The sequence below is a fragment of the Haemorhous mexicanus genome, chromosome 8, assembly GCF_027477595.1.
Source record: "Haemorhous mexicanus isolate bHaeMex1 chromosome 8, bHaeMex1.pri, whole genome shotgun sequence".
Classification (NCBI taxonomy): Eukaryota; Metazoa; Chordata; class Aves; order Passeriformes; family Fringillidae; genus Haemorhous; species Haemorhous mexicanus.
The window spans coordinates 7,045,921-7,064,562 of NC_082348.1; the positions used below are offsets into that span (position 1 = coordinate 7,045,921).

Genomic DNA, 18,642 nt, shown 5'->3' on the forward strand with positions numbered 1-18,642 from the left:
TCCCAGGACAGACAGAAAGGTCTGTGATTCTCTGATCAAAGTGGCTCTAATACTGACTCTGGAATTAAAAGTCAGCTTTTCTAGAGAGTTTTAGGAAAAGGGAAACAGAAGAGAAACAGAATATAAACAATGAAATGAAATGACATGAAATGAAATGAAATGAAATGAAATAAAAATACATCCTTATGCTTTAGATTTTGGCAACTCACATCCAAAATGATTTGGAATGGAGAAAGCCTTGCGTGCACATTATCACTGAATCTTTTGGTTCATCTCAGCAAAGACCATATGCTGTATCACAGCTTAGGAAAGATTTTATAGGTCAAGCTGTTAAATACCAATTTAGTTCATAGGCTGCAATTTTGAACAGTTACCTCTGCAGAGTGTTTCAATCTCATTAAAAAACTAAAAGCCCTTGTTTCTAGCAGATCACATGAAGGAAAACATTTCCTCTGTTCTGCAAGGTTCCTTCTTCACCTCAAATAAATTTTTGGCCAGCAAGAACTGGTGTATTTGGGAAAGTATACTCTGAATGTTCATGCAACACTTTGTATACTTGTGGTAAAACAAAAGTGAGGAAAGGCTGTCCACGATACAAAACACTGCAAGTAGAATTTGGGCATTTTTTATTTTAACAAGTGGCGCAAATCTAGTTTTCTTCACACAGTCTTCCTTGCATGTTTTTATGTTGTATTTACAGATTTAAATGCTAAATTGCAGCCTACTATGGGTGTTGTACACTGTGTACTACATGCCACATGCAGCCGTCAGAACTGGAGGAGGATTCAGGTCTTTTCTGAATCCTGCCAAACACTATCAGCAAGTATAAAGAGTTTTTCTCTTCATCACTAAAGGCATTGCAACAGCAATGACAGGTGACTGGTTCTGCACACTGGGTCTGAGTGGGGAAGGTGGTCAGAAATAAAGTCACTTATTTTGGGAATACTTGATAAATATATTTGAGAATATAATCTCAATCTCTCTCTTCAGTGCAAACTTGCACAGGGTTACATTTTCCTAATGTTCATTCATTGAAAATCTGTGTGTTTTTGTTAAGATATAGAAGATGGGAAAAGTATGAATATAATTATTACCTGAGTAAAGAGATTCCAGACCTTTGTGATCTATCCAACATGGTTAACATAAGACAGATACCTGGAAAATTCCTATAAATTGAGAGTTCTCTTCTAGTATTTTCATATTTTTCATTTGATAAAAAAAATGGCTTTGCTGCTTGCACTTGCGTGCTTTGTTAGAAATAAAAAATACAAAGGTGTGTTTTCTTCTAAAATCCCACAGCTGCATAGACAGTGCCTGCTAAAGTGTTGGTAGATGATCCCTATTTTAAATGTTAAGTAACTGTTTAATTTATGTTAGGGAAAATAAATATTCTTGACTGTTTTTATTATTATTGGCTGGGATCATATTGTAGTAAAAATTGAGAACTCTATTCTTTTAATTCCTGAAATAATGCCCAGTACTGAGGTTGCTGATCCTTTCACAACAATTGATTTGAGATCCTCTTCCCTAAATCTTAGGATACTGATCAGTACTGTTAGAAACTTCCTTTCAGAATCAGTGGAAGATTAATTTCTTTCTTAAATTTAGTCATAACTCTGTCCTTTTCCTTTCAAGTGTTTATATGTGTTTCCTTCACTTCTGTGGGAAAAAATAATTTTTAAATAGCAACAGATTTATGAGAAACAAATTTTGTATATTAAGAGCTACTGTCTCTTAGCATGCACCTCTACATCCTTTTGTGTATATGTATATATATATATCTATATCTATATCTAATCTACATCTACATCTAATCTATATCTGTATCGATATCTATATCTAATCTATATCTATATCTATATATCTATATCTATATATATATATATCTATATCTGTATATATATATATATATATATATATATATATATATATATATGCATTTTGTGAGTTTGTTTCCTTCATTACTTTTGGCCAGCTGCAATCTAAAAGTCCAGTAGTTTTAATTTCCATTTTGATTCTGAGACTTTTTCTGTTTGATAACTGGAGATTGCACAGAGAAAAAGCATCTGACAGTGGGCAAATAAAATACCTGTCCCTTTGTCAGACAGGTTTACAACCACATAAAAACACACAAAAGGAGTGAAAACAACTGCTCAAATGTAGAGCAGAAATAAATCTTGTTTCAATAAAGCTGAAAAGTCTTAACTGACTCCTGGAGGAAGGGGGAGAGGGAGAACATAATCTTTTGAGGTGTCCTGTGCTGGAGCTGAGCATTGTTCACTTTTAATTTCCAGTGATCAGACACAGTTATGGGAAAGGCACTTGAGTTTGGCATCTTTCCCTGTGCTTAGCAGGCACTGAAGGTGACATCCAGGGGGATCCCAGCTGGGATTCTGAGTGTCTAACCACTTACACTGGCACAGAGCAGGATGTTTATATTTTTAAGCTCTAAAGCTCTACACAAATAGGCCGAAGATTTAGCGAGGACACAATAATTGCTTTTCTTTCAACAGCAGGTGACATATTTCCCACTGAGAAAAATATAAGCCTGCTGCTTTTAGTCATAACATGAGCAACAGGAGGAAAATAGATGAGAAGGTGGGAAATGTCACCAGTTGTGTCTTGGAAAACATGTTTGCAGGCATGGAGCCTCTAAGTGCACGAAATGAAAACATTAAATGACAGGTCTATGTGTATTGTTCATGAGCCAAAAGTCCCACAATGTTATAATTTAATACTAATAATTACCTGAATTTTTTAGATTTCAGAGAATGGTGGGAGCTCTTTCTTGCTCCTTTTCCTTGCTGTGTGTAGCACACCTTGACTGAGCAGGGAGCATTGTTGTGTTCCTTGGGTGGCGTGAGGACAGGGAGCAGCACCATGGGCTGGTCCAGGGAGGGAGTGGGCTCAGAAAGGGCTTTGATGCTGCTCTTCATGTTTAGCAATGCAGACACATACTGCTCTATCATCTTATCAAGGTCATGAATAGCAATGGCACTACACCTCTCTTACTGAATATCTGATATTTGTAGCACACTGCATCCCTTTCTCTTGGAATTATTACCACCTGGGAAAGGACCAGGATACCTGAGACAAACTATGACATCACACTGCAACACCTTTCCCTGTTGTTTGCACTCCCTAAACTTGGAGTTCATTTACAAACTCAGTCCTCCCTGCAGCCTTGTTAGGCTGAGGTTTTCCTCTGGCCTTGGGTGGCCAAGGCAGGGAGAGCAGGGTAGCTGGGCTCCACATCTGAGTGCCTCTCTGGGAGCTGATACACAGTGATGGAAAGAATGGTGTAAATTTGTGGTAGAAATGGTGAAATCCAGCCTAGAATTGTGCTCAGGTGTCGCTGGAATGGCAGTGCTAGCCACTAGAAAACTTTTGCAAGGCTTTAAGGGCATACAAATAATCATTGTGAGATAAATTAATGCCCTCATATAGATTATAGGTTAGTAAATTCTTCTGAGTTTGCAGTCATGTTCAAGAATTTTCTCTTGATGGATATGAATATGTGCCTCATGTCATTTTTGGATAAAGCAGTTAGAGCATATCAGTACCATAAATTATAAATCAGATGTGGAGGAAATCCTCAGATGTCCCAGGAGAATAGTACATATCCACGTTATTCCAAATCCAAGCTGCATTTATGCTGTATTCCATTGGCTAAGAATTGAATGCTGCCTTTTTTATAACAAAGGTTTTACCCATGTAGCACTAATCATGGCTAAATGCATAATTATTGACTTGTGGAAAGCAGAAAACACAGCCATGATTAATAACTAAGTATTGGATTTGAAAGCAGAGCTTTAATCAGGAGCATTTTAGGAGAAAAATAATCTAAAGGTCTTTTTCAGCAAAATTTGAAAGATAAAACAATTCAATATGGCTTGAGACTTATCAGCTGATACATATTGGCACAGGAAATGTAATCTGCCAAAGCAGCAAAAGTCACTTGTGCCTGAGATGTCTCTGGAGCTGATTGTGTGACTCCCTTATGGAAGGGGCCTCTCCAGGTTTCAAGGCTGTAGGATTAAGTCACAGGATCTGAACTAAATAAACACTTTCTGAAGTAGCTGTTTTTGTATGTAGGTGTGTGTGTGTGTGTGTAATGCACAACCACACCTGGCACGTTTAGGATATCAGGTTAGGATGTAACCAGGCTCAAAGACCAGGACTGAGCTTGTCTTGTTTTCACCCATGGTCCTGCCAGGGTGACTAAGAGGATGACACTTGTTCAGTGACTCAGTCTCCCCCAGGATGCAGGTCAGTCCAATAATCTCTGTGAACTTCTTAACTTTTTTTGGCATTACAAGAGAGCCTGAAAATTTTGCAGTCTGAAACAGCAGACTCGTTTGCCTTGTCTTAATCCTCCTGTGCACCATATTTACTTTGTGGCTAGACAGATACTCTCATATTCAGCATGTCCTTCTGGCCCCAGGCATGTGATGCATGAATGCAAAGTAATATAAGGGGGAGTTCTGCTATCCACACAAGTGATTGAGGCTTTCAAATATGTACAGAGGGAATTTTTCTTCACCTTATTCAGTATGAATGCAAGGAAAGGAATTTATAAGCTTGTCTTCCTTGCCCTCCTCCTCTCAGAAAATGAGAAGCAAAGCAGTGGGATACACAGGAAGGAATGGGGAGACAGTTTTTAAAATTTACCAAAAAGTCAAGAGGTATTTCAGAAATCTCCAAGGAAGCAGAATGAGCACAATCCCATTAAAATCTCATCAGGTGCCTATCTATGTCTTTAGCTGTTTAAATGATCCATCAAAAATGTGTTGCTTTTATTCCTTTGTGATTTGTGCTTCTCCTTTCAGAATCTGGAGTGACACAGGCAAAAGTGACTGAAAGACCCAGGCCATAATGAGCCCTGGAATTTGTTTGTTTAAGTAAACACTGCAGGGTTAGGCATTGTCTGAAATCCTACCCCAGCATCCTCATCAGGAGAGGCTACAGCAGGAGAACTGATCAGGATGTCAGGTCACATCCCAGGTGCATGGAGACCTTTCCTTTGAGGCTCTATCCCATCACTGCCACACAAAAACCTTTGGGTGGAGCAGTTTTGTTTTACAAGACTCAGCCATAAAGGGTACTTGGAAGGAGGTGAGACAAGAGAAATGGCTCTGCTCACCTGCAAAATTTTTGAGTGCTTCCCTACAAGTCCATGAAATGTTAAGGCACCTTCCTGCTAGGAGCTCTTGCCCTGCTGTCAGTGTGCCACTGTCTCCACATCCAAGCAGTGACTGTAGGGCACTTTTTTGTGACAAAATATCCAGAGTCCCACACAAACATGATATTACTGTTGTGTAGTGAGGTGTCTGGTCTAAACTAAAAAATTGGAAAGGAGAAGAGGAGAAAGGTTGGTTTTCAGTGTAAGGACTTTTTCTTCAAGAAAGAAATTGCAGAAGTACCCATGATGTGCATTTATATAGAAGCAGTTCAAGAACTTTATACTGACTAGCTTGTTTTTCTTCTTAAAGCTTTTGTAGATGATTTATGGAAAGTGTTATTTCTATTATTCAAGCATATGAAAAGAAGCAAATTAACTCATTGCATTTTGTGGACAGTCAAAAGAAGAGTTAAATGGACCATACGACTTTCCCTTAAAACATTAATTTTCTTGTGTTTTCTTTGATTTCCTTCATAATAAAATGTTCACAATAGCCACTGGGTATTACTGTATGAAAGATAAATTAGATCATTCCTATTAGATGTAAATCCTTTTCTAGACTTGTCATCAGGACGTGATTATTGTAAATTTCTCTGTGCATGTGAAATGTCTCTCCCTGAACACATTTCCTGTTGGAAAACAAGAGATTTTCTGAGTCTTTTCATTTAGATACTGTCAAGTTGATGGCTATGGAAATGCTTTTTAAATGAATGATTAAGGACTGTATCTAAAGTTTCGAAATTGGTTTTCCTCCCCTGAATAAGTTTAATTCTGCAGCATCAAGGAGACCTGCAGAAGCTCAGCACTTCTCACAGCAAAGCCACACAACATTACACGGCTCAGTGGGGCAGCAGCTCAGTTTTATGACTCTCTGGATGTCTGTAACACCTGAAAACCACACTTTTCTGGTGGGTCTCTCTTTATGTGAGGAGTGAGACATGAGAAATTCCTACCACTTGGACTTCTAAAGGGAGCTGGGCATCTGGGAGATATGCCCTGCCTGAGCTGTGAGGCAGGGCCAAACCTTCAACTCTTAATCAACCCTTTCAAAAATTATAGCTATGAAGGGCATGTTGGTGTAGATGATGCAGATTTGAAAGGGAAAGAAGCACTTTCTGGGCTGGAACCTCTCCTAACTGCTAACGTTTCTTGAAGCTGTTGTTTTAGGGTTTTTTCACCTCTCATTTAATGTGAGGTCAGAATTTCTGATCCAGACTATGCATGCAAACATCCTAAGGCTTAGGAAATGAATCTAAACCATTAGCTCTTGTGAAAATCATACAATAAACTGTCTGTGAGTCATGCCTGGAGCACCTACACAGTTCAGATGCAGAATTTCAGCCTTTCTGTTCTACATCAATTATTGACACTAGTTTTGAATACTCAAAAACATGAGATGCTTAACAAATGCTAGATAATAGCAAGAGGCCAGTACATTCCAGAGTGTTTACGTACAATAATTACTATCCCCAAATGAAGCTTTTTTAAACCAGGGTTTGAAAATCTTTTGGTCCAATTACTCTAAAAATCATCCATTAACAGTAGAGAGTGAAACCTGATTACTTTAAGCATCTTGCTATTTAAATTTTGGACTGACATGGCCTCAGATAATTCCCTCATGGTCAGCATGATTCCAGTTGAAGCTGGCCCATGACACCCTTACACACTGGAAATGGGATGTCACCTTCATGTGAAAAAAATGCTTTAGGTACAGGATTGATGCATGGTGGGTTTTTCAATTTGCTCTCTCGGCCTTAGAGCAATGCCAAGGCTTCTGCAGGAAATTGTGTCTCTGCCTCTGGTTCCCAAGACAGTGACACTGTCTAAACTTCACAAATTTGGCAGTAGAGTAGCGGGTAGTAGCAGGACTCATCACTGGTTGCCATAGATTTTCCAGTTGATGATGATAAAGGTCTTTAAAATGTAATTTAGTTAAATATCACAAAGAACTTTTCCAGTAAGCTTCAGTTAATAACAAGATTGTATTACCAGAAATATAAAGATTTATGCTTATATTTCCACTTTTAATTCCTATTAAGTTTCCTGTGGATTAAAGATTCATGTGTAAGAAACATGAACAGATAAGTATATCACTTTGTATAGCATACATAAAATTAAAGGCATTTCTAAAGTTACATTTTGAATGTTAACTGGCAAGATGGTGTATAAAACAAAAAGCTATCATGTAGTCTGAATTGTGTCTATATATCCTGCATAGCAGCCAACAATGAATATTTATCTAAGCAAATATTTTTCAGCCTTTCATGCTACAGTTTGTGTTTTTTTCAGTCTGATTTGAATAAACAGAATGCTCTGCAATAACTGTAACTAATATCTTTAGGCACATAACATTTGAGATGGATCTGCAATTCAGTGCAGCAGTATTCAATTGGAGAAAAATTATTAGCATTAACCAGGAGCTAAATTATAGCTTTGATTCCACTGGTACTGCATTGTACCTGTGAATTCTATAATGCTGAATGAAATTAAAGTTTCACTTTAATTTTTATGAAAAGGAAATAGGTTCTTGTTAAATTGAGCAGCATCATTATGTTTGTTTAGTATCTGCTATACATGGCATAATGGAGTCACAAGTGTTCAGGAGACAGAGCATAACAGTGCAACATAGCAGTTATAAAAGCACAAGATAATAATGGTTATTAATACAACTGTAGGCTACAGGATTTGAAGAGGGAGTTTTTCTTTGCATCATAAGTTAAGGGGAAAACCTACCAATTCCTATTTTATGAAAGGCTTTGTATTAGGCTCATTTACCCCTACACATTAACTTCAACGACTGACATCCAAATTCATCCCAGGAAATGTACCCCAGGAGCTCTCCTGCTGCCATTGGGCATCTCCCACTTAGCCCATGGGTCTTTTAATTGTGCCAGTGCAAACTGCTATCATCCCAGACTGGTACCTAAGGCTGTGAGTTTTTACAGCCTTGGTGGGGATGACAGGGGTGGAGTTGCAGCCCAACAAGAAATTGTCCTTGCAGTGCTTTTGTGCTTACTGTTCCACACAGATTTGACTTGGAATTAGTGTCTGTAACTAAAGGCACTGCTTTGGCTTAAGTAATTAACAGGCCTACACAACATAAGTGAATGCCTGTGTGCTGTTTGCTGACACAAATATTCCAGTTCTTTTTTCCTTTCTGGGATTTTACTGAGCCCTCTGCTTATTGCTTGCCATTAAAGTGAAACATTTTCCTTCCACTAAATCCACTTTCACTAAATCCCTGATACACTAAAAGTTTATCTCCAGCCAGGATCACATGATGCTGTCTAGCCTACACACCACATAGGAAATGCCAAACTTCTTATGATTAATCCCCTGACCCAGAAAGTTAGGTCCCATTGTGCTGCCTCCCTGTCCTGCATGGGGACTGTGAGCTCCTCACAAGAATCTGCTTTGCAGAACATTCCACCTTCCTCCCATATGGAACTGAATAGTTATTTACAAGAAAATATATTGAATGTTGCAGAGGTGGTTTTCTTAACTTTTCCTTCAAATACCTACAAACAGGGCCAGTCCTGTTGCATTAATGAATGCTTCTATTTTCTTGGAGATATTGTGGAAATTAGTCCATGAGTTGGACTTGAAGAATTGAAGAGTGATTTGGGCAGCAGTTTATAACTGCTGTGTAAAAAGTGTCATTTGGGCAGCAGTTTACAACAGATCCATGCCTAGACTCAGTTGTGCTCTACAATCAGTCAATGCCCAAAGCTGAACCTGATGCAAGTCCTGGTAGTGACAATAAAAATGTTTCAGGCAGAGTTGACAAAGCTCCCTATGAGCACAGCTCCTGCTTTGTTTATAATAAACTATGAAAATTTAGAGGTATGTTTTTGTGTTAGCTTCAGATTAATTTCTTCTTTCTCCGTGCGCAAAATGAAAAATGAACGTGGGATGTTTAGGAGCATATTTATTTACATGTTCCATCATTTTTCTGTGTGTTTGTGTTTATGTATCATGCAGATGAGATGGATGGATATAAGTAGTCCCACTAAATTCAGCATACCAGGAAGGGGTGGAGTGCTAGAAGCAGCTTCTGAGATTTTCTGAGCAATGCCACATTATTAACTCAGAGACAATCTTTTCTTGACTATAGATATGCACAGGCAAGACATTGCAAACAGAGCCATGCATACAGAGCTTAATTTTCAAAATGTGCTATAACCAGTTCCCTCCTCTGTGTGAAAATGGTTGTGGTTAGAGCAGAGGACAGTGGCAGGTGGACAAAAGAGGGGTGGTTGGCGAAAGCAAGTGAAAACTGTTTGGAAAAGAGGTCCCAGCCTGTGGTGCTGTACATTATCTGCTCATCTCCAGATTCCCTGCTTTCCATCCATACAAACCCTGAAGAGTTGGTAATTTGGGGTTTGCTAAAGCTCAAGTTACCCTTGTCCTTAGAGTGCAGGTCAGAATCTGGAGATTCTCAGAACTTTTCCTCACCTTGTTTTGTCCACTGATGTTTGGACATATTTCAGCATCATCAGATTGATGTGTCTGTAATATTGTGATGGATTTTTAACCTTATATTGAGATATTTTATGCATGGGAATGGAGCCTACAAAAAAGACAGAGATGGCCTTCTTACAAGAGCATGGAGTGACAGGACAAGGGGGAATGGATTCAAACAGAGAGGGCTGAGATTTGGTCTTAGGAGGCCCTGGCACAGGGTGCCCAGAGAAGCTGTGGCTGCCTCATCCCTGGAAGTGTTCAAGGCCAGGTTGGATGGAGCTTGGAGCAACCTGGTCTAGTGAAAGGTGTTCCTGTCCATGGCAGGAGAGTTAGAACTTGATGGTCTTCAAAGTGCTCTTCAAACCAGGCCATCCTATGACTATTTACAGTGCATACTTTACAACTTTTGCTATTGACTTATAATGATTGAAGGAATGAGCATCTACTCTGTTTATTAAGTTGTTTTTAGTAGAAATGAAACCATATGAAGATAGGCTTGACTTATGTGTATGTACATTGTTCCTCATCAGAAGCTGCCAGAACAAATGTGAGGACAAGTGATAACAAAGCAATTACAGAAAATGGTAGAGAAGACTTCAGGTCCTGAGGTTTGTTGTTGGATAGATGGCAGTGGTTATTCCAAGTGAGTTAAAAAGTCTGAGGCATTCTGAGAATGAAGCATCTTTATCTGTGAATCCCAAACATCCCTAATAACCTCAAAATTAAATTTTCCCAACTCTGCAATAGATCCCATGAATGTTTTCTATCCTTGTTGTAGCTCCCTGTCTTCTTTAGACAGTGGGAGTCATATGCAAGTGCCACATGTCTAAGTAAGTCAAATGTCTCCCACCAGCAGTTCTTCCATGTGTTGTGGTTGATTTATATTCATAAAAAACATTCAAGAAATTATTCAGAAATTGTAATTACTTGGGAATGTCAGAAATTGATTAATTAAATGCTCCAGTGTTTACTCGGCATTTTTAAGGCTGCTGACATTTCTGGGCATTTTCTTACAGCATCAGAGTGTTTGCTGGGTGAAGTTTATTAATGTAAATTGGATTTGACATAAACAAGACTACAGCTAATTATTTCATGTAAATATACACACTGTGTAGCAGCAAACTCATAAAATCTGCACATCTTCCTACTTTTTTTTTTAAACTCTGGATGTCTGTTTTAGCTAAATAGCAAATTCCTGTTGCCTTAAATAACACTGTCACATTTTCCTTCGTGGAATTGCCGGGCTGTAAACATTTGAATCTCTCTGACACCTCCTTAACTTACACATGGTCATCAATAACTTCCAGCAACCAGGAACTCTTACATGTACCATTGTGCCAAGCTTCACTTTCTCTGATCATTTTATATTTCACTGTACAGAGATTTTATACTCAATGAGGACAAGAACTTTCCATAAACTGCAGTAAATGGGAGAGCATCCCTAAACCTGCCCAGGAGACACAGCCAGGGTGCTCTGACACAACCTGCTTGTCCATATTCATTCCTCTTCCTGGCCAAAAGGCAAATTTTTCCCATTTCCTGCTGAAATCTTTGGCTGGTCCAGTGGTCTTGTTGACTTTTTTGGTAGGTTAGAAGCTCAAAGGGTTCTTGGTGTTTTTTTTCCTCTGGGACATGCACTGATGAGTGCAGTCCATACTCTGCACCATCACCTGCATCTGCTGCAGTTCCTGCTCTGTCACTCAGGGTCAGGCCCTAGCCAGCCTCTAGAACCTTGGGATAGGAGGGTATCCATGGAGACTTGGCCTTTATGGAGACAGTTTTGGCTCCACATCCAAATGAAGGACATCCTTGTGTTGATTCTGTAGGCATATATTGCTTAATGACAGCTCATGGGTGTTAAAAGCTCCACAGCTTAGAGGATGTAAATGCAAACTTTCCAACTATGATATCATCCTTTTCTATTTCAAGACCACTCTAGTAAATTTCAGGTAATGCTTTGTATTTGTTTTTACTGATTTATACTTTCAGGGGAAGAAAATCAGCCAAAAGCAGCATTGATTTCCCTGCTGGACAAAATGTTCAGTTTCCTTCTCTTCTACAGCTCAAGGGAATGATTTGCTCAATATTTAGCAGAAATTACACAATTTCCATAGCTTGCTATTTGCATGGGAAAAATATTAGTTTGTTTACAGCTACCCAAACCAGCCAAGCACCTGGAAATCTGACTGGGGGTAGTGGTTCCTACCAAATCTCTTCCTCACCTTCCAGCTTATGGTCTACTGGTCCACTAAGCCAGGAAAGAACTCTTACAGAATACTGGTCCTTATATTTCTCCTGCACATAAGACAGGAGATTTGCTCCTGGAAATTATCTTACTGGAAAACAAAAGGGTTCAAAACTGCAGCATTCTCTCTCTCTCCCCATTCTCTTCCCTGTGGGGAAAGAGCACCAGCGTCAGTGTCACTGAGTAGCAGAGTACCCACACTTTTATCCCAGAGGCTGAACTCCTTTAGGGACACACTGACAAAACCCAAATGCAACAGCCAATGAGCTTGTTTCAGGCTTTACTAAACTCCCTGAGTCTGTGGGTGGTGCTGGTTAATAGGGTGCAAAGTGGAAGCCAAGCAGCAGCAGGGGAAAACCCAGCTGATTGTTTATGAAAACAACTGGCTTCACATGAATTGGTAAATCAGTTTTAATCACTGCAGCTGAGATGTAATATGAACTGTTCACTGAAGCTTAAGTGATTTTGAACAATTAAGAAATTTGCTCGATATATTTATTAAAATAATCATTACTGCTTTTTCCATAATGATATAATGTGCACAAGGGCTCTTGCCAGCCTCCTGATCCATTGCAGAGGCTCTCAATGTACACTCTTATGCCAGTTGTTAATAAGCCTGGCAATTAAAATATTGACAATTAAATCAGCAATAATGGCAGTTTTAAAAGATATTATTTTCTCTAAGCCACACAGTTTAGCTTTCATTGTTATTTAGGACCAAAAGTGAGTAGTCTAGCCAGGTGTGGTATTGAAAGGAGTGAAAAATTACTAATCCTAAAGGGTTTTATATTTTTTATACCTGATTTCTTTTTAGTGTGCAACAGAAAGCTCTCTCAATTCTCATTGCTACTGCTTTTGGATATGAAAAACATTGTCTAGACAAGAACACATATATATATAAATATAAATGTGTATCCTCTTAGGCTGCTGGAAAAAAGTCTATTTTCTATCAGGGGTTTATGCAGCAGGATGAAAACAAAAATAAATATTTTACAAAAGTTATAATATTCTCTGAAGTCACTCTCCCTAGATTTAAAGCTTTACCCCTGGGCACTCTTCCAAGATCCTTCAAAAATTACTCATGTCTCCACACTCAGTGTAACAGCATAGATGTCCCCCTTGTTGCTTTGCTAACATCATTTCCTAATTGCAACAGTCTGCTGTTTAGCTGCAGACAGCTTTGTTGTTTGATTTCTAATAACCTTTCCCTGTGAAAATGTGACTTCCTGAACTGCAGCAGATGATTGTGGGCTCTCCATGGAGCTCTCTGTCTCCAGGGCTGGACGGCTCCAGACTCTCGGAGGAACTTGTCTGTGCGCTTATCCCGTTGTTCACTTGGTTTTCCTCTACTCCCCAGTGACCAGCATTTTCCTTGTGGAGCACAGGAGCCTGAATCTTTGCTGAATCCTGCCTGCTTCCAAATACAAATATTAGGGGAATCAAGGGGAAGTGTTGTGGAAGAGTGGGCTTGGGCTGTGTGCACAGTTTGTTCCAACGGAACCAGGAGTGCAATTAGATGTGCCAGGGGCACATGGAAAGCTTTGGGCTGTGCAAGGCTGAATATGATGTTTACCTCCCAGCCCTGCTTCAAAACTGATCTGCAGGAATATGAGTGCCAGCCTAGTCTCTGTCCCAGTTCCCTGTTTTCTGCACAGCTCAGGCATCTCAGCTGTGCCCGAGGCCCTTTGCTGGGAGCTTGCTCAGGACAGGAGAGCGCTGGCAGGGGGACAGTGGCCGTGTCCCCATGTGCCTGGCTGAGGTGTGTGGGTTTGGGGGAGCTGGGGTGTCCACGCTGCAGAAGGGGCCAGGGTCATAGTTGAGAAAGTCACAATACAAAACAACACTCCATTGTCAAAAGGCTTCCAATCTATTTTTATTATAGCATGCATGCTTTTTATACATTCTTACAAAACTCCTAAGCTTGTGCTTTACTCTTTGGTCACAAGAGACAAATAAAGTGCTCATTGGAATAGACAGTTGTAGGTTTCTCCTCCTTCATTTCTTGGTTTCTCTGTCAATGACCTTGTTAGAAAATTCTTTCAGGGGTAAACATCAACCTTCTCTCTGGCTCACAGAAGTTGCTGTAAAACCCCTTCCACAGGCCATTCCCACCCATGGCCTGCCCAGGGCAGCCCAGGCAAGCCGTCAGCTCCTGAGTGGCCCTATTGAATTAAGGACGTAATCAAGTGATTTGCTGGTATCCTTAATCCTTTTCACATCTCACTAAGCTCATTAAACTCTCTTTGATACCAAGCTGTGCAAGTTCCTTAGGAGAGGCAGAGACTGTGTTCTACTCCTTTGGCTTGAATTTATCACCTCCAGCTTCCAGTGAGGGACTCCTGTGCTGGGAGCCTAAGGTTGCTTGAAGGGTTTGCTCTGTAACAATGGATGGGAAAATGTTCTGTGTGCTGGATAATTTTTGATACCCTGCCCAGCACAACAACAGGGATATGCCAGAACAAATACCCAAGCAACCAACCAAAATACCGAGCAGTGGATCCCGGGCCTCAGTGGAGGCGCTTCATTTCCTTTCTCTTCTCAGTTTTTTCCTGACAGCCATCCAGCTAACAAAGAAAAGAAAAAGAAAACCCTAAAAAACTAGCAAAACAATTAGGCATTGCAAAGTGAGATATTTAGTTCTGTCAAAAAACCCCCCATATTTAGGTGTGTTTCTAGGCTTGTGCTTCAGCTCAAATCTGCAATAATCTGGGTAAAGCAATTCTCTAATGCTCCCTAAATTAGATGAGCTGGTATGTGACATTTGCATGCCATATCCTCCTGCATGTCAGAATATATGCAGCTGTTAGAAAGATTTTCTACTGCATTTAAATATATACAGAAAGTTTTTTTCTTAAAACAGTGCTATCACAGGAGGACAGATGGAAAAGTGAATTTCTCATGGCTGCAAAGTAACTAATTCAGAAGAAAAGGGACAGGTTTCATTCATGATTCGGAAAAGGATTTAAATTTTTTGTTTGTTTGTTTAAATCTTGAACCTCTCAGTAATCCTGCAACTTGTGAGGAATGGCTGGAGGTAGGAGGGGGACTCCAAGCAGAGCCAGCAGTGCAGGCTGCTGAGGTCTAGTCCAGGTGTGGACAGCAGCATGGATGGCAATGCTACATCAGCACAATTGCTATGTAACAGTATCAAATGTACAGAAATACTTTAATTTGGAGTCTAAAACTTCAGATTAAAAACGCTGTGTCATTTCAGAAATATTGGCTTGGCATTACACAGCTTTACCTCCTCCTGCTCTGCAGTGTCCATTGTTTTAGGGGGAGCAGGAAGAATTGTGACCCCCTTTTGAAACCCTGGGGCAGCTGTGCTTTTACAGCCTTTCTCCCCCAATTGATTGGTCTGTCTCAATTAGTATCTATTATGAGTACCATCATGTCTGCCTAGATGATTTTTATCCTTATATCAGAAAACAAGGCTCCACATAATCTCACACTCCACAGTTTTGTGCTACTCAGAGCCTGCATGGCACAAGCATTCACAGGACAGAGCTCCAAGGAAGCCACAAAATACTTGTATTTCCCCTCTAGGTGTGATCTATTGGGCTCTTTGAAGGGCTTTAATGAACTGTATACATTGACTTGTTGAACATAAAGTCAGAGAATCATTTAGGTTGGAAAAGACCTTTCAGGTCATTGAGTCCAACCATAAACCAGTGTGATTACTTTGGGGTTTTTACTCACATTTTCTGCTGTCACTGAATGTGCCAAGCTATTCTAAATCACGAAGTTGCTCTAAATCTCAAGTGACTGTTTGCTATTTGCTTCACACTGACAAAATGATAACACCAGGTCCTGATCCAGGGATGGCAGAATTTGTCTTATTGGGACAGTTGATAAGAGAGCAGAAACCTGGGCTTAGGGACAGAGGCCTTGTCTGAAGCAGATGGCTTGCTGCAGACACAGCTGGCACATGAATGTGCCAGGAGAAAGGAGGTGCTGCTAACCACCATCAAATCATGGCTGATTTTTTTACATCACTTTTGCTGACAAGATTACATACTCCCAGGTTGCTGGCTTTTAAAGAGAAACAGAATAATATTTCTGATCTGTCACAGAAAAACCTTAACATTAAGTCAGCAGTCAAATAGGATAAACACAGGGCTTTCTTTTCCCCACTGTCCTTATTTCCAGAAAACAATTTTAAGAAAATTGCTTCAGACTGAGGTTTTTATATTATCATGGTAGAATTTATGCAGAATAAAACTGCTGATCCCATCTTTGCCTGCAGGGCAAAGTGCACTGATGAATAAATCAGGAATATTGTTTAATATTACATTAAAAAGATGTAAAGGCATTAATACTAATTTATGCCAGATTCATTGTAGTAAAAAATATAAACTAAAATAGGCAACTTGTTTTAAAGAACTTGGTACTGCAACTAATCATCATTATATATTTGTACAGTATATATTTGGTGAACTCTAATATATGTGCAGAATGATTTTACTAGAATTAGCTTAGAAGGAGCTTCCTGCTGAATTGCCACTGAAGTTCATGGTGTTTTTCAGGATTTCAATTATTTAATGTGTTCTGAAAGAAACAGCTATGTAATGCTTCTATTTACAGCAGGTAGAATGAAATTTAAACTTGGGGCAACCACGGAGTTTAATGGAAAGTTTTACAATACCCAAAGCTTTTCAAGCCATGCAGTTTGAACAGGATATGGCTGAGATGCTTTTGCAGAGGCTCCTTGGGAGCTGAGTTCTACTCTTGCTTACTGTGGACAGAAACACAGAATCACTTGGAACAATTCCAGTCCTGAAAAATAAAAATGTACATTTATATATAAATTATGATCATTAAAATCAGCTAACATTTATCTTCACCTTTAGGAGACACAATGATGTACAGTCTCTGTAGTGGCTGTCTCATATTCCTGGCCATGAAGATAAATGGCTCAGAAGAACAAACCACTTTGCAACAAAAATCCATATGTGTACACAAAAAAAATAATAACAGTAAAGAGACAACTTTTAATACAAACAGGGACCTCACAAAGTGGTTCTGTGATGAGTCCAAAGGTAAAACAGTGGAGCTATAAAAATGGAGCTTTTGTCTTCAGAAAGTGAAGATGGATTCTTTGCTCCAATACTTGCAATTTCCTGCAGTATGAGGTTTAAGACATATTTTTGCTGTGGTGAGATATTTCAGGACAGGTATATTATTACTGATAGACTTTCAGAATAATAGTAATGTGACTGTGTTGGTACTGCTGTCATCCAAATATATCATATCATACCAAGTTATTCTGTTGCCTTCCTCCTGGAAATGAGGTGGTGTATTTCTATTACTGACAGATTCCTCTGCTGAGAATAAACATCATCTCTTTGGATTGAGTTAAAGAATAGGCTTCAATAGGAAAAAATCCAAATTTTTCATCTGGTCAAGATTATTTATCAGAAGTTCTGTCTAGACACAAGTACGGGAGCTTTCATAGAGCTGATATTTCAAGTTATTGCATCTGCAAAAGTTGGACTGGAAAATAATATAGGGGCTGAGTTATAGCTTCATTTTCAAATAGGGTACATGCTATAGTATTTTTCATACTGTCCATAAAATAAATATTTGAGTCAAATATTCACTTCACTTTGATTAATATCTAAAGTAAACAAAATGTGCACCAAAACCAATGACTGCACTGCTGGGCAGTTATTTTTCAGTCAGGATCTAGGGAAGATTATTCTGGGCTTGGAATAGGGATATGAATTTATAGGTACACTAATTTATTTGTGCTGCTTGTGTATCCTCCGTGCCTCTTGTCTTCCCCTCAAATAATCTCTGAAGTGTGCATTAGGCTACTGCCCTGTCCATTTAATGTGAATCCAAATGTGAATATAATCTAGATTTTTACATCACTGTGATTTCTATGTACAGGTTATAACTTTGGGAGCAAAATCAAAGTGCACTCCACAAACTGAATCTGACTGGTTTTTACTCAAAATTTTACAAATACTTTGAAGACTGAAAAGCTAATATTGTAATAATTTTTCATTTAGGAATATATGGACTCCAACAAATACATCGAGCATTTAGTGACTCAGCTGGAAGAGCAACGCTGGAATTTATGGAGGCAAGTACTGTGCCACGCATGTTTATTTATGTTGCTATTTTGGAAATGATACTGCAATCCATAGTTTCCATTTTTGAGTTCAAATGAATGATTGGCTATTCAGTTTCTCCATTTTTTAATTCTTTACAGACTACCAAATCTTAGCTCATGAAATGAGCAGGGCAGCACACACCAGTCGAATCATGCCTTTGTTAATCAGGGCAGTGGCACACATGCACAGGTTTATTCATGTTACACTTTTTAGGCAGTGGATTCTAACTCTACTTCTACTTCTACTTGATTCTTTCAATTGGACTGAATTTCAGAAATTGTCTTATATCCCTGGATATAAGTGTTTTCATTGAATGGCACACAAAATCTAGCCAAAATACCACCAGAGCAGCATGACCAGCTGAGAGTTTTGAAACTAAAATAAACAAAGGTTTACAATTTTGCAGTGCTCTTGATAGTCTGGATTTTCTACATCTTCTCTGTTCATGTTGCCCACACTTCACCCTGGCTTAAGCAAATCAGGGATTGCCACATGCTGGTGGGTGTTTCTGTGCTGCCTACTGCAAATTTGGTAACTGCTCAAATCCTATCTAACATAACATTTAATACAAAGGAAATGGAATAATAGCAGTGATAAAATTCCTTCAACATCCACAGCAATTTTTTTTAATG

At 39.2% G+C, this 18,642-nt stretch overlaps 1 protein-coding gene across 1 annotated transcript in view; it reads left to right on the plus strand.

Moving 5' to 3' along the window:
* The window catches only part of NCKAP5 (NCK associated protein 5), a 351,387-nt gene that overhangs the window by 99,441 nt on the left and 233,304 nt on the right, over positions 1-18,642 (plus strand). The window contains exon 3 of the mRNA XM_059852591.1: positions 17,906-17,983. Within this exon, the coding sequence (XP_059708574.1) occupies positions 17,906-17,983 (78 nt within the window). The remainder of the gene's footprint in view (positions 1-17,905; positions 17,984-18,642) is intronic.